Source organism: Chlamydomonas reinhardtii, chromosome 1 (assembly GCF_000002595.2).
Source record: "Chlamydomonas reinhardtii strain CC-503 cw92 mt+ chromosome 1, whole genome shotgun sequence".
Lineage (NCBI taxonomy): Eukaryota > Viridiplantae > Chlorophyta > Chlorophyceae > Chlamydomonadales > Chlamydomonadaceae > Chlamydomonas > Chlamydomonas reinhardtii.
The window spans coordinates 1,340,721-1,354,241 of record NC_057004.1 but is presented as its reverse complement, the minus strand read 5'-3'; the positions used below and the strand labels follow the sequence as shown (position 1 = coordinate 1,354,241).

The 13,521-nt window shown below is 64.7% G+C and overlaps 1 protein-coding gene across 1 annotated transcript; it reads left to right on the top strand.

Annotated features, from left to right (window-relative positions):
- Positions 1-5,546: 5,546 nt before the first annotated feature.
- On the top strand, positions 5,547-9,662 carry CHLRE_01g006766v5 (uncharacterized protein). Its single transcript, XM_043058215.1, has 4 exons — positions 5,547-7,735; positions 8,018-8,339; positions 8,602-8,763; positions 9,327-9,662. Exons 1-4 carry the CDS (start codon positions 6,224-6,226, stop codon positions 9,407-9,409), a joined length of 2,079 nt encoding a protein of 692 aa, XP_042928129.1. The 5' UTR covers positions 5,547-6,223; the 3' UTR covers positions 9,410-9,662.
- Positions 9,663-13,521: the final 3,859 nt, after the last annotated feature.

Sequence of the window (13,521 nt, the reverse complement as noted above, 5' to 3'; positions counted from 1 at the left end):
GGGCGGGCAAGGGAATTCGTCCACGGGTGACCACGGGGTGCGGGGGTTTGGGGGCGCACTGTCCTCACCCCGCCTGCGGGCCACCTGGCCCGCGGGCGTGGGCCAGCCTAACGCACATCTTCCTGGAGGGTCCAGCTTATTATGCGCAGGCGAGGACGTGGCTGCAGCAGCTGTGGGCCTGCGTTGCGCCCCAGGCAGCGGCGCCGCCAGTGACGGACGCGGGCTTCATGCTGGGGGACCGCATGGGTATGTGGGCCTCAGGCCCGCGGGGGGCGGGCGCGCTGCTGTGGAGCACTTTGCGGGCCACCTTCTTGTACGCCGTCTGGTGTGCGTACTGGTCCCGCGAGCCTGCTAAGCAGACGTCGGAGCATGTGGTTCGGGAGGTGGTCAGCGAGCTGCGCAGGGTGATGCGGCTGCGCTTCACTGCCGCCACGCTAACCCCTGAAACCCTGTCGGCTCTGCCCACTCAGCTTCTCACCGCACAGCTCAAGGCGGCTAAGCTGGAGCACTTTGTTGCCATCTGGACGGCGGGTGGCGCGCTGTGTGAAGTGGAGGAGGTTCAGGGTGGGTCACCGAAGTTGAACTTGCGGCTGACGCTTGCATCACCTGTGCAGGCCCCCTAGGTTTCCTTTTGGGCGGCGTTTCGTTCCAGGCGCTGGCGTGGCGTATTATCGTCATCAGCTTATCTGGCGCCCATGTGTTTTAGCTCTGGCTGGCGTCACAGCGCCTGGGCGGCTGTGGGACTTCCTGCACAGCGCGTCTTGCAGCGGTCTGGAGCCCGCTTAGTCAGCGCCACATCTGGCCCGTTTAGTTTTCTGCTTGTGCCTCCTCTGCCGGTTCTCCTGGGGTGTTGCTTAAGCAACCGACTTGTGGGGGTGGGGTGGGTTCATTTGGGCGGGGCGAGTGCGTAGCGCTGGTGTTTCCTTTTCTGGCGCGCGGTGGTGGTGGTTCTTGCGGTTAGGCTGTGGTGCAGGTTGGTGCTTGGGTTAGGTCTGGCGGTGTTTTTGTGCAACCCCTCCCGGGGGGCGGGGGGGCCAGCCTCCTGCTCTGTCTGCCGGGTCGGGGTGGGGTGGGGTGGGATGGATGGGGGTGGTTGGTGGCGCTTTCGAGGTGTTTGCTTTCTGTTTCCTTCTCTTTTTTTCTCTTCTTGCCCTGTCAGGGTTCTGGTCTCGGGGACCAGGCTGCTTTCAGGCAGCAGGGGGGCAGCGCGTCTGCCCCTGTTCAACCTTGTGGAGGATTCCTCAAAAAACAAACAAGGAGGGCCCTGGTTAACCAAAACCCAGAGGCAAGCAAGGCCAGCACCCACCAGGCAACCCTCAAAACCCACAGCCCGCACGAAGCAGCAGCAGAAGAGAAGTGCACAACACAAACAAAACACCAGCAGGGACCAAGCAGGGACGAGGCCACCCTGACAAGCAACGGCTCTGCCCGCGTGTGTGTGAACGGGATGCTCTCTGACGCCTTCCCAGTGCTGAACGGCTTGCCGCAGGGCAGCACCGCCTCACCACCGCTGTGGGTCATCCAGATGCAGCCACTGACGTCCTATCTGCGGCGGCAGGTGGAGCAAGGGGCACTCCGCACGCCCCTGTTACCCAGCGGCGAGCAGGCAGCAGGTGCAGACGGCCTACATGGACTACGTGCTCCTGGACGCCCGCACCCTGCGGTCCGCTAAGAGTGGACAGGAGGACCCCGGCGGTGCCGGTGGGCCCAGCCGCCGGCAACGCCAGCACCGCAGCCGCAGTACCTCCAGCCTCATGAGCCTGGGCAGCGCTCCACTGCGCCCCGGCGGCGCCAGCTCAGGCGCCGCTAGCATGAGCACCAGCAGCGGCGGCGCGCCCCCCAGCCAGGGTGGTGGCCGCCGCCGCAAACACAACCGACTTCAAGATGGTGTCCAAGGCCGTCAGGGCCCGCCTGCAGCCCGCCCTGGATGCAGTTGTGGACGAGCTGCAGACCGCGTTCATCACCGGCCGTTTGATTGGAGACAACGCGCTGTACCTCCAAGGCCTGATCGAATGGATGCGCCTGGACGTGGGCGCGGATGGCATGCCACGGAAGGGTGGCGCGCTGTACTTCTTGGACATATTGTTTTGAGGTATCATCCTTACAGGGTTGAACGGAAGCAGACGCGCTGCCCCCCAACTGCTTTTTTGTTTGAGGAATCATCCTTACAAGGTTGAACATACAGGGGCAGACGCGCTGCCCCCCTGCTGCCTGAAAGCAGCCTGGTCCCCGAGACCAGAACCCTGACAGGGCAAGAAGAGAAGAAAAGAGAAGAAAACAGATAAGCAAACACCTCGAAACCGCCACCAACCACCCCCATCCATCCCACCCCACCCCACCCCGACCCGGCAGACAGAGCAGGAGGCTGGCCCCCCCACCCCCCGGGAGGGGTTGCACAAAAACACCGCCAGACCTAACCCAAGCACCAACCTACACCACAGCCTAACCGCAAGAACCACCACCACCGCGCGCCAGAAAAGGAAACACCACCGCTACGCACTCGCCCCGCCCAAACCCACCCCACCCCCACAAGTCGGTTGCTTAAGCAACACCCCAGGAGAACCGGCAGGGGAGACACAAGCAGAAAACTAAACGGGCCAGATGTGGCGCTGACTAAGCGGGCTCCAGCCCGCTGCATGCAAGACGCGCTGTGCAGGAAGGCCCACAGCCGCCCAGGCGCTGCGACGCCAGCCAGAGCTAAAACACATGGGCGCCAGATAAGCTGGCCACGTGCGGAGCGCGGGAATGGAACAGCATGGCGGGAGGGCATCATCACCCTCATCTACAAGGGCAGAAGCCTGGACCGCGCCGAGCTGTTTTCGAGGTGTTTGCTTTCTGTTTTCTTCTCTCTTCTTCTCTTCTTGCCCTGTCAGGGTTCTGGTCTCGGGGACCAGGCTGCTTTCTGGCAGCAGGGGGGCAGCGCGTCTGCCCCTGTTCAACCTTGTAAGGATGATTCCTCAAAAAAAAAAAAGCTGGCGTCCTACCGGCCCATCACGCTGCTCAACTGCGACTTCAAGATGGTGTCCAAGGCCGTCAGCGCCCGCCTGCAGCCCGACCTGGATGCAGTTGTGGATGAGCTGCAGACCGCGTTCATCACCGGCCGCTGGATTGGAGACAACGCGCTGTACCTCCAAGGCCTGATCGAATGGATACGCCTGGACGTGGGCGCGGACGGCACGCCACGGCAGGGTGGTGCGCTGTACTTCTTGGACATTGAAAAGGCGTATGACCGGGTGCACCGGCAGTGGTTGTATGCGTCCGCGGAGGGACTTGGGTTTGGGCCGCGCATGCTGCGCTGGATCCGCCTGTTCACTGCCAACGGCTCTGCCCGCGTGTGTGTGTACGGGATGCTCTCTGACGCCTTCCCAGTGCTGAATGGCTTGCCGCAGGGCAGCACCGCCTCACCACCCCTATGGGTCATCCAGATGCAGCCAAAACAAAAGCCACTGACGTCCTTTCTGCGGCGGCAGGTGGAGCAAGGGGCACTGCGCACGCCCCTGTTACCCAGCGGCGAGCAGGCGCCACCTGCTGCCCACCACGCTGACGACACGACCCTCACGGCGCGCGACCCGGCGGGGGACGGGCCGGTCCTGATGGCGGCAGTATTACAGCTTTTGTTTCTGAGGAATCATCCTTACAAGGCTGAACAGGGGCAGACGCGCTGCCCCCCTGCTGCCTGAAAGCAGCCTGGTCCCCGAGACCAGAACCCTGACAGGGCAAGAACAGAAGAAAAGAGAAGAAAACAGAAAGCAAACACCTCGAAGCGTAGCGTAGAGCAGAGCGGAGGACTACACCACTTAGCACCCAGCGCCCACCCGTAGGTAGGTAGGGCGACCGGACACGCGTTACGCACCCACCCGCAACGCCACACGGTAGGGCACGCGAAAATGAATTACAAACTAAACGGGCCAGATGTGGCGCTGACCAAGCGGGCTCCAGCCCGCTTTGTTTTTTGAGGAATCATCCTTACAAGGTTGAACAGGGGCAGACGCGCTGCCCCCCTGCTGCCTGAAAGCAGCCTGGTCCCCGAGACCAGAACCCTGACAGGGCAAAGAGAGAAGAAAAGAGAAGAAAACAGAAAGCAAACACCTCGAAAACCGCCACCAACCACCCCCATCCATCCCACCACACCCCACCCCGACCCGGCAGACAGAGCAGGAGGCTGGCCCCCCCGCCCCCCGGGAGGGGTTGCACAAAAACACCGCCGGACCTAACCCAAGCACCAACCTACACCACAGCCTAACCGCAAGAACCACCACCACCGCGCGCCAGAAAAGAAAACACCAGCGCTACGCACTCGCCCCGTCCAAACCCACCCCACCCCCACAAGTCGGTTGCTGAAGCAACACCCCAGGAGAACCGGCAGAGGGGACACAAGCAGAAAACTAAGCGGGCCAGATGTGGCGCTGACTAAGCGGGCTCCAGTCCGCTGCAAGACGCGCTGTGCAGGAAGTCCCACAGCCGCCCAGGCGCTGCGACGCCAGCCAGAGCTAAAACACATGGGCGCCAGATAAGCTGATGACGATAATACGCCACGCCAGCGCCTGGAACGAAACGCCGCCCAAAAGGAAACCTAGGGGGCCTGCACAGGTGATGCAAGCGTCAGCCGCAAGTTCAACTTCGGTGACCCACCCTGAACCTCCTCCACTTCACAAAGCGCGCCACCCGCCGACCAGATGGCAACAAAGTGCTCCAGCTTAGCCGCCTTGAGCTGTGCGGTGAGAAGCTGAGTGGGCAGAGCCGACAGGGTTTCAGGGGTTAGCGTGGCGGCAGTGAAGCGCAGCCGCATCACCCTGCGCAGCTCGCTGACCACCTCCCGAACCACATGCTCCGACGTCTGCTTAGCAGGCTCGTGGGACCAGTACGCACACCAGACGGCGTACAAGAAGGTGGCCCGCAAAGTGCTCCACAGCAGCGCGCCCGCCCCCCGCGGGCCTGAGGCCCACATACCCATGCGGTCCCCCAGCATGAAGCCCGCGTCCGTCACTGGCGGCGCCGCTGCCTGGGGCGCAACGCAGGCCCACAGCTGCTGCAGCCACGTCCTCGCCTGCGCATAAGCTGGACACTCCAGGAAGATGTGCGTCAGGCTGGCCCACGCCCGCGGGCCAGGTGGCCCGCAGGCGGGGTGAGGACAGTGCGCCCCCAAACCCCCGCACCCCGTGGTCACCCGTGGACGAATGCCCTTGCCCGCCCTGTACAGCCCGCAAGGCAGGTAAGCATGTTGCAGCCGGTACACAAGTACCTTGGCCCCCCGACTGGCGTGGCTGTCCCACAGCCTCCGCCACGTACCCCGCAAAAGGGACGCATCCGGGGGCGGCATGCGAGGGTCGCCCTCCACTGCCGCTGCTGCTGCCGCCGCCGCCGTGGCAGGCCCTGTGCTAGGCCCCGCCCCGCCCGCCGCCTGCTCCTGCAGCCGCGCGGACCGCCGCGGCCCCTCACCTGACTGCTGGGACGGGGACGCATACGACTGCAGTTCTCTCGCCACTTTGCGGGCCACCTTCTTGTACGCCGTCTGGTGTGCGTACTGGTCCCGCGAGCCTTTTTTTTTTTTTCATCCTTACAAGGTTGCGGTGGTAGACGCACTACCACCCTACTGCCAAGGCAGCCTGGATCATATCACAGAACCTCGATAGGGCCAGAGATCAGAGAAGAGAAGAGAAGAGTTTGTTCCACCACACACCTACTGGAAACCTTAACAGCCAGGTGACACCACACACCTACTGGAGTTCTCAACAGCTAGGTGACAACCACAGCCACTGCCTTGACCACACAGATCATCTAGAGCTCTCCAGTTGACTGGCCCAGAGCTCCACTTGAATCTTGGATCTTGAACTTGAAAGCTCTCCAGTTGCAGGCCCAGAGCTCCAGCCTTGTACCCCAGAGACTCCCTGCACCACAGGGGGGGTCTACACACCACCAAGGTGCGGATGGGTTTTGGTAAACCAGGGCCCTTCCTGGTGGGGTGACCGGGATTCGAACCCAGGATCTCTCGAAGCCTTAACGAAATCGGCTTGAGTGTCTTAACCATTTAGACGACCCCCCAGCCTGCTAAGCAGACGTCGGAGCATGTGGTTCGGGAGGTGATCAGCGAGCTGCGCAGGGTTCGTGGGCTAGGCCACGTGAGCGGGCACGCGAGGTCATCAGCCCGCTCCACGTGGTTTTCAAGGCAGACGGCGACCTCCGGCCCATCATCGACCCCACCAAGTCCGGCGTCAACGCGTGCATGGCCCCTCTTCCTTGCCCCCTTCCCACCCTATCCACCATCCTTCAGGACTTGCCCAGAGGCGGTGCCCTCGGCAAACGCGACGTCGCCTCCGCCTTCCACCACATCATCCTGGACCCATCCGCCCGCCGCTACATGGCCTTCCGCCACCCCGTCACCAACGCCATCCAGCGGTGGGTGGTGCTGCCCTTCGGCGCAAGCCAAAGCCCCGCCATCTGGGTGGAGCTGGCAACAGCGGCCTGCGCCATTTTCCAGGCCGAGTGCGACTGTCGCGGCCTCAACATCAAGATCCACGTCTATGCCGACGACTTCATGCTGCTGGGCGCCACGCACGCCGACATCACGGCGGCGTTTGAGGTGATGGACACTCTGGGAGCGGAGCTAGGCCTTGAGTGGAAGGCGTCCAAGGACGTAGGCCGGGACCAGCACCTGCAGCAGCTAGATTTCTTGGGCATGTGTTTCGACACCGTGCGGATGGAGATGCGTATCTCACCTGAGAAACGAGCTCGCTACGCCTCCGCCGCACAAGACCTCCTCGCCGCCGCCGGAGTGGGCCCCGTCAGCACTACCGACCTACTGTCCGTAACCGGCAAACTGGCCTTCATCGCCCAAGCTTGCCGATGGGGACCGTCCTTCCTGCAAGGGCTGTACGACTCCGTCCCACCGCCGTCACACCGTCCGTCCCGCCGCACCACCATCACCACCGAGGGCATTGACGACCTGCGCTTCTGGTGCGACCTCCTTGACTCCTCCACCTCGCCTTGGGACGGTGTCCGCCGATGCGTCGTTGCAGACCTGGACGTGGTATTGGGGGAATATCAGGGCCCCGGAGGGGCGGTGGTCTACACCGACGCCAGCGCGGCGGGATTCGGCGCAGTTTGGGAGCAGGCGGAGCTACAGGGTGGTTGGCAGCCGGACGAGCGGGGCGTCCACATTGCGTGGCTAGAGCTGAAAGCCATCGTGCGCGCCCTACAGTCATGGGCGCCGCGCCTGGCAGGCCGGCGGGTGCTGGTGAGGTGCGACAACACGCAGGCAGTAGCGGCGCTGAACAGAGGTTCCACCCGCGTGCGTGACGGCCGCGGCCTCATGAGGCAGGTGGCCGCGTTGGCGCTGCAGCACGATTTCCAGCTGCGGGCACTGCACATCGCGGGAGTGGACAACGGTCGTGCGGATCGGCTCAGCCGGCAGCTGGCGGCGGCGGAGGAGCAGAACCTGTCGCTGGTGCACAGCGTGTACCGCCAGGCATGCCGCCGCGCCCGCCTGGAGCCGGAGGTGGATTGTTGTTGCGACGTCCTGGGCCTGAACCGTCAGCCCGGCTGCCATACCTTCTTCAGCCCTGCAGCGTCAGTGCTGGACCACGCGGAGCAGCTAGCGGGGCGCGCCGTGTGGGCCTTCCCGCCACACAGCATCGCGGGGGAAGTTTTGGGCCTTCTGGCGGGCTTGAGGGACACGGGCACACGGGCGCTAGTGCTGGTGCCGGACTGGCGGGACCGGGGCTGGTACCGGGTGTGGGTGCGGGACAAGGGTTCCCCCTTCCGAGTGTTGCGGGTGCTGCCGGCGGGCAATACATACTTCCGCCTGCCGTGGGGGCGGGAGGCGGAACCCTCGGCGTACCCCTGGCTCATCCTGCACATGGCCTGAGACCTGCGGCGGCCCGCTCTTTCCCGTCGTACAGGCCGGCAGGCGGCGCCGGCACCGACACCAGGGAGATGCTCGGTGTGCTCAGGCGCAGTCGACACTCTGGACCTGGAATGCAGCGGCTGCGGGGAATGGTCGCACCGCCGCTGCCAGCAGTTGGCGGCAGCTGCATATCCTGGCGGCGTGTTCGTGTGCCGGCGCTGCCTGCTGGCCGAGGCTCAGCTGGGCGGCATTCCGGACGCAGCGCTGGAGGAATTGGCCGCAAAGGCGGTGGCGGCGGCAGGCAACGCAGTCGCCGACTCCTCGGCGGAGACGTACCTCTCCCACCGCCGCCGCCTGACGCAGTTCGCGGAGCAGGTGCTACGGCTCCCGGCGCAGCAGGTGTTCCCTCGGGGCCCGGGCGCGGACATCAACCGCGCCCACGTCTGCCTGTTCCTGGCTTGGGCAGTGCGCCGCTACGCCATCAGCACCATCAACGGTACCCTTTTGTTTTTAAAAGTCATCCTTACAAGGTTGCGGTGGTAGACGCACCCTATCGGCAGTGGCGGATTGGCAGCGGGCATGCGGGGTCCCGGCCACAGCAACCATTCGCCGTGACCCCATCGTGCGGCGGCTCTGGGCGCAGCTGCAACGGGAGGCGGCTGACAGCACGGCGGCCGCCGCCGCTACCCTCAAGCCACCGTTCCCGATTGGGCTGCTGTTATGGCTCGTGGCCTGGCTGGGCACGCCCCTGGCCCCAGGGTCTACGGCGGAGCGGGCGCAGGACTCCTGCTGGCTGGTGCTCGGCTTCTTCGGCATGCTACGGCGCAGTGAGCTGGCAGGGCTTCAGCTGCGAGACGTGCGGGAGGTGCCCGGCGGCGGAGTGGAGCTTTTCATCCGGCGCAGCAAGACAGATCAGCGGGGTGAGGGGGCGTCGGTGGTGTTGACGGCAGAGTCGGGCAGCGGCATCCGGATCCAGGCGCTGGTCGCGTGGCACCTGCGAACAGCGCGGCGGGAAGGCGGCCGGGTGAGCAGCCACTGTTCACTCGCCGGGCAGAGTGGGGGCTGGCTCCCGTTGGCATGGGGAAGGCGGCGTTTAACAGCCGGCTGCGGTCGCTGCTGGCGGAAGCTATGAGACAGCTGGGGCCACGAGCCCCCGACCTAAGCATGTACACCGCGCACAGCCTCCGGCGGGGAGGGGCAACAGCGGCAGCCAACGGCGGGGCATCACTGGAGGAGATAAAGGCGCACGGGCGCTGGAAGTCAGACGCGGTCCGGCGGTACGTGCAGCCGATGGCGGCAGTGCGCATGCGGATAGTGGGCCGCATGTAGCGGCCCGACGGGTTGGGGGGGTGGCCTTCGCATGCGCTGCTTGCCTCACTCCTCCTTAAGACACGCGGGCACCTGTGCCCTGCGTAGATATTATTATTATTATTCATGCGCTGCTTGCGAGCAGGGTGCGGAACGGCCCGCCCGCTGCCGCCAGGATGCGGGGCAGCGGGCGGGCGCGGCTTTACCCCCCACATCTCTTCGGCGCCCGCCCCGTGCGGCCATGGGTTTGAGAACTAGGGAGGGGGTGTGGGGGGTAGTGCGAGAAGGAGGGGGGATAGACGTGTGGCGTAGTTTGCAGTGTGGCGGTGAGCAGTAAAGCAGTTACGGATGGGCTGGGGGTTGAGAAGAGCAGTCGGTACAGGTTGGGAGAGAGACACGAACCCAGACAGGATATGGCCGAGCTGAGGCCACTAGCGGCTTCAAGCCTTACTTGTGAAATGTTGACGTGGACGCGTGATCGTGCCTCAACGCTGTCTTTAACCTCAGGCCAATGGGCCGGCCGAGTGGCCTTTGCGTACTTAAATTATGGTTTTGGACATAGTCAAAAAGCCGGTTTGAGGACGCCAATGGAGAACGAGTACGGCCCATGCTGAGGTCGGTCGCCTGCATGTCTGAGTGTGCTTTCTTTACTCTTGGTCAGAACGTTTGTTAGCTTTCGTGACACGGTGGGCTAGGCCACGTGAGCGGGCACGCGAGGGCTCTTCGTTTCCATGTGTGTTTCCCGTGTCCATCCGGACAAGAGCAAGGCCATGGGCCTTGGCAGGTTTGCGCACCTGACGGGCCCTTGCCCACACACGGGGGTGCCGTTTACCACTGGCGCCGTGACGCACCTGGGTGTGCCCCTGTCGTGGGACTCGGATGCGGCTGCAGCTGACTTGTACACCCGGCGGGCTCGCGGCATGGCGTTTGTGGCGCGTCTGTGGGCTGCCCTGTCTCTGACCCTCGTTGGCCGTGTGCACATTGCGAAGCAGGTGCTGGCGGCGAAGCTGGCCTACCACTTCAGCTTCCTCAACCCGTCGCCTGCGCAGCTGAAGGAACTCACCGACCTGGTGGACCACTTTGCTGCGCGCTCCATGCACGCTGAGGACGCCAGCCTGGTGTCGCATGGGAACCCGCTCCTGCTGCCAAAGCGGGAAACGGCCTGTCTGCCGTACAAGGATGGGGGTGTCAACCACGTCGACCTGCCTGCGTTCCTGTCTGCCCTTCAAGCTAAGACCTTCGCCCTCCTTGCCCAGCCAGGCCGGCAACCCTGGAAGACGCTCACCCGGGCGCTGCTTACTCATGTGCGCCCGGACTCCGCCACCACGTGGGCGTGGGTGTACAGCGACGCGCCGACGCCAGCGGGGCTGCCTGCCCGGCTGGCGTCCGCGGTCGGCCACGTGCGGAGCGCGGGTGTGAAACAGCATCCGCCGCAGCCAGCCACTCAGCCGCCAGCGGCGCCGCCACAGTGGCGGGTTAGCCTGGACCAGCTGTGGGTGGCTAACGCTGCGGGGGCTGTGTCCTACGTCCACTACACGGGGCGGCTCTTGGAGCCTGGGCCTGGCGTGCTGCCCCCGGCGGTGGATGGGGCGTGGCAGCCTGCCTGTGTGCTGCAGCATCGCAAGCCGCGGCACCTGTGGACCTTTGAAGAGCGGGCGGCGTACGATGCAGCATCACCAGGGGACCGGGCGGGGGCGTGGCCTCGGGCGCCGTACTTCCTGGCGCCGGAGGCTGGGGTGGTGGTGCACCCGGAGCACTGCCGGATTGCGGGTGTCAGCTTGGCGGACTACACGGTGCGGGACGTGCGGCGGGCCATCACCGTGGCCAACCCGGCCGCACCGCCGGCTCCGGCCCGCCCCGCAGCCATGCCGTGCCCGGCGCCAGCACAGCAGGCGGGGGATTCGGGGCCCCAGCCGGCGGCACAGTCGCGGCTGGCGGAGCGGGAGGCGGAGTGGCAGCGTGCAGCGGCGCAGCTGACCACCACGGCGGCGCAGCATTTCCACAATAACCCGGTGGCTCTGGACCCCTGGCTTCACCGCACCTCTGCGGCAGCCGGGCTGCGGAACACGCCGGCGAGAGAACTGCAGTCGTATGCGTCCCCGTCCCAGCAGTCGGGTGAGGGGCCGCGGCGGTCCGCGCGGCTGCAGGAGCAGGCGGCGGGAGGGGCGGGACCTAGCACAGGGCCTGCCACGGCGGCGGCGGCAGCAGCGGCGGCGGTGGAGGGCGACCCTCGCATGCCGCCCCCGGATGCGTCCCTTCTGCGGGGTACGTGGCGGAGGCTGTGGGACAGCCACGCCAGTCGGGGGGCAAAGGTGCTGGTGTACAGGCTGCAACATGCTTACCTGCCTTGCGGGCTGTACAGGGCGGGCAAGGGCATTCGGCCACGGGTGACCACGGGGTGCGGGGGGTTGGGGGCGCACTGTCCTCACCCCGCCTGCGGGCCACCTGGCCCGCGGGCGTGGGCCAGCCTGACGCACATCTTCCTGGAGTGTCCAGCTTATGCGCAGGCGAGGACGTGGCTGCAGCAGCTGTGGGCCTGCGTTGCGCCCCAGGCAGCGGCGCCGCCAGTGACGGACGTGGGCTTCATGCTGGGGGACCGCATGGGTATGTGGGCCTCAGGCCCGCGGGGGGCGGGCGCGCTGCTGTGGAGCACTTTGCGGGCCACCTTCTTGTACGCCGTCTGGTGTGCGTACTGGTCCCGCGAGCCTGCTAAGCAGACGTCGGAGCATGTGGTTCGGGAGGTGGTCAGCGAGCTGCGCAGGGTGATGCAGCTGCGTTTCACTGCCGCCACGCTAACCCCTGAAACCCTGTCGGCTCTGCCCACACAGCTTCTCACCGCACAGCTCAAGGCGGCTAAGCTGGAGCACTTTGTGGCCATCTGGACGGCGGGTGGCGCGCTTTGTGAAGTGGAGGAGGTTCAGGGTGGGTCACCGAAGTTGAACTTGCGGATGACGCTTGCATCACCTGTGCAGGCCCCCTAGGTTTCCTTTTGGGCGGCGTTTCTTTCCAGGCGCTGGCGTGGCGTATTATCGTCATCAGCTTATCTGGCGCCCATGTGTTTTAGCTCTGGCTGGCGTCGCAGCGCCTGGGCGGCTGTGGGACTTCCTGCACAGCGCGTCTTGCAGCGGGCTGGAGCCCGCTTAGTCAGCGCCACATCTGGCCCGTTTAGTTTTCTGCTTGTGTCTCCTCTGCCGGTTCTCCTGGGGTGTTGCTTAAGCAACCGACTTGTGGGGGTGGGGTGGGTTTGGGCGGGGCGAGTGCGTAGTGCTGGTGTTTCTTTTTCTGGCGCGCGGTGGTGGTGGTTCTTGCGGTTAGGCTGTGGTGTAGTTTGGTGCTTGTGTTAGGTCTGGCGGTGTTTTTGTGCAACCCCTCCCGGGGGGCGGGGGGGCCAGCCTCCTGCTCTGTCTGCCGGGTCGGGGTGGGGTGGGGTGGGGTGGGTGGGGGTGTTTGTTGGCGGTTTTCGAGGTGTTTGCTTTCTGTTTTCTTCTCTTTTCTTCTCTTTTTGCCCTGTCAGGGTTCTGGTCTCGGGGACCAGGCTGTTTTCAGGCAGCAGGGGGGCAGCGCGTCTGCCCCTGTTCAACCTTGTAAGGATGATTCCTCAAAAAAAGGGTGATGCAGCTGCGTTTCACTGCCGCCACGCTAACCCCTGAAACCCTGTCGGCTCTGCCCACACAGCTTCTCACCGCACAGCTCAAGGCGGCTAAGCTGGAGCACTTTGTGGCCATCTGGACGGCGGGTGGCGCGCTTTGTGAAGTGGAGGAGGTTCAGGGTGGGTCACCGAAGTTGAACTTGCGGCTGACGCTTGCATCACCTGTGCAGGCCCCCTAGGTTTCCTTTTGGGCGGCGTTTCTTTCCAAGCGCTGGCGTGGTGTACTATCGTCATCAGCTTATCTGGCGCCCATGTGTTTTAGCTCTGGCTGGCGTCACAGCGCCTGGGCGGCTGTGGGACTTCCTGCACAGCGCGTCTTGCAGCGGTCTGGAGCCCGCTTAGTCAGCGCCACATCTGGCCCGTTTAGTTTTCTGCTTGTGTCTCCCCTGCCAGTTCTCCTGGGGTGTTGCTTAAGCAACCGACTTGTGGGGGTGGGGTGGGTTTGGGCGGGGCGAGTGCGTAGCGCTGGTGTTTCCTTTTCTGGCGCGCGGTGGTGGTGGTTCTTGCGGTTAGGCTGTGGTGTAGGTTGGTGCTTGGGTTAGGTCTGGCGGTGTTTTTGTGCAACCCCTCCCGGGGGGCGGGGGGGCCAGCCTCCTGCTCTGTCTGCCGGGTCGGGGTGGGGTGGGGTGGGGTGGGATGGATGGGGGTGGTTGGTGGCGGTTTTCGAGGTGTTTGCTTTATGTTTTTTTTTTTTTTTGAGGAATCATCCTTACAAGGTTGC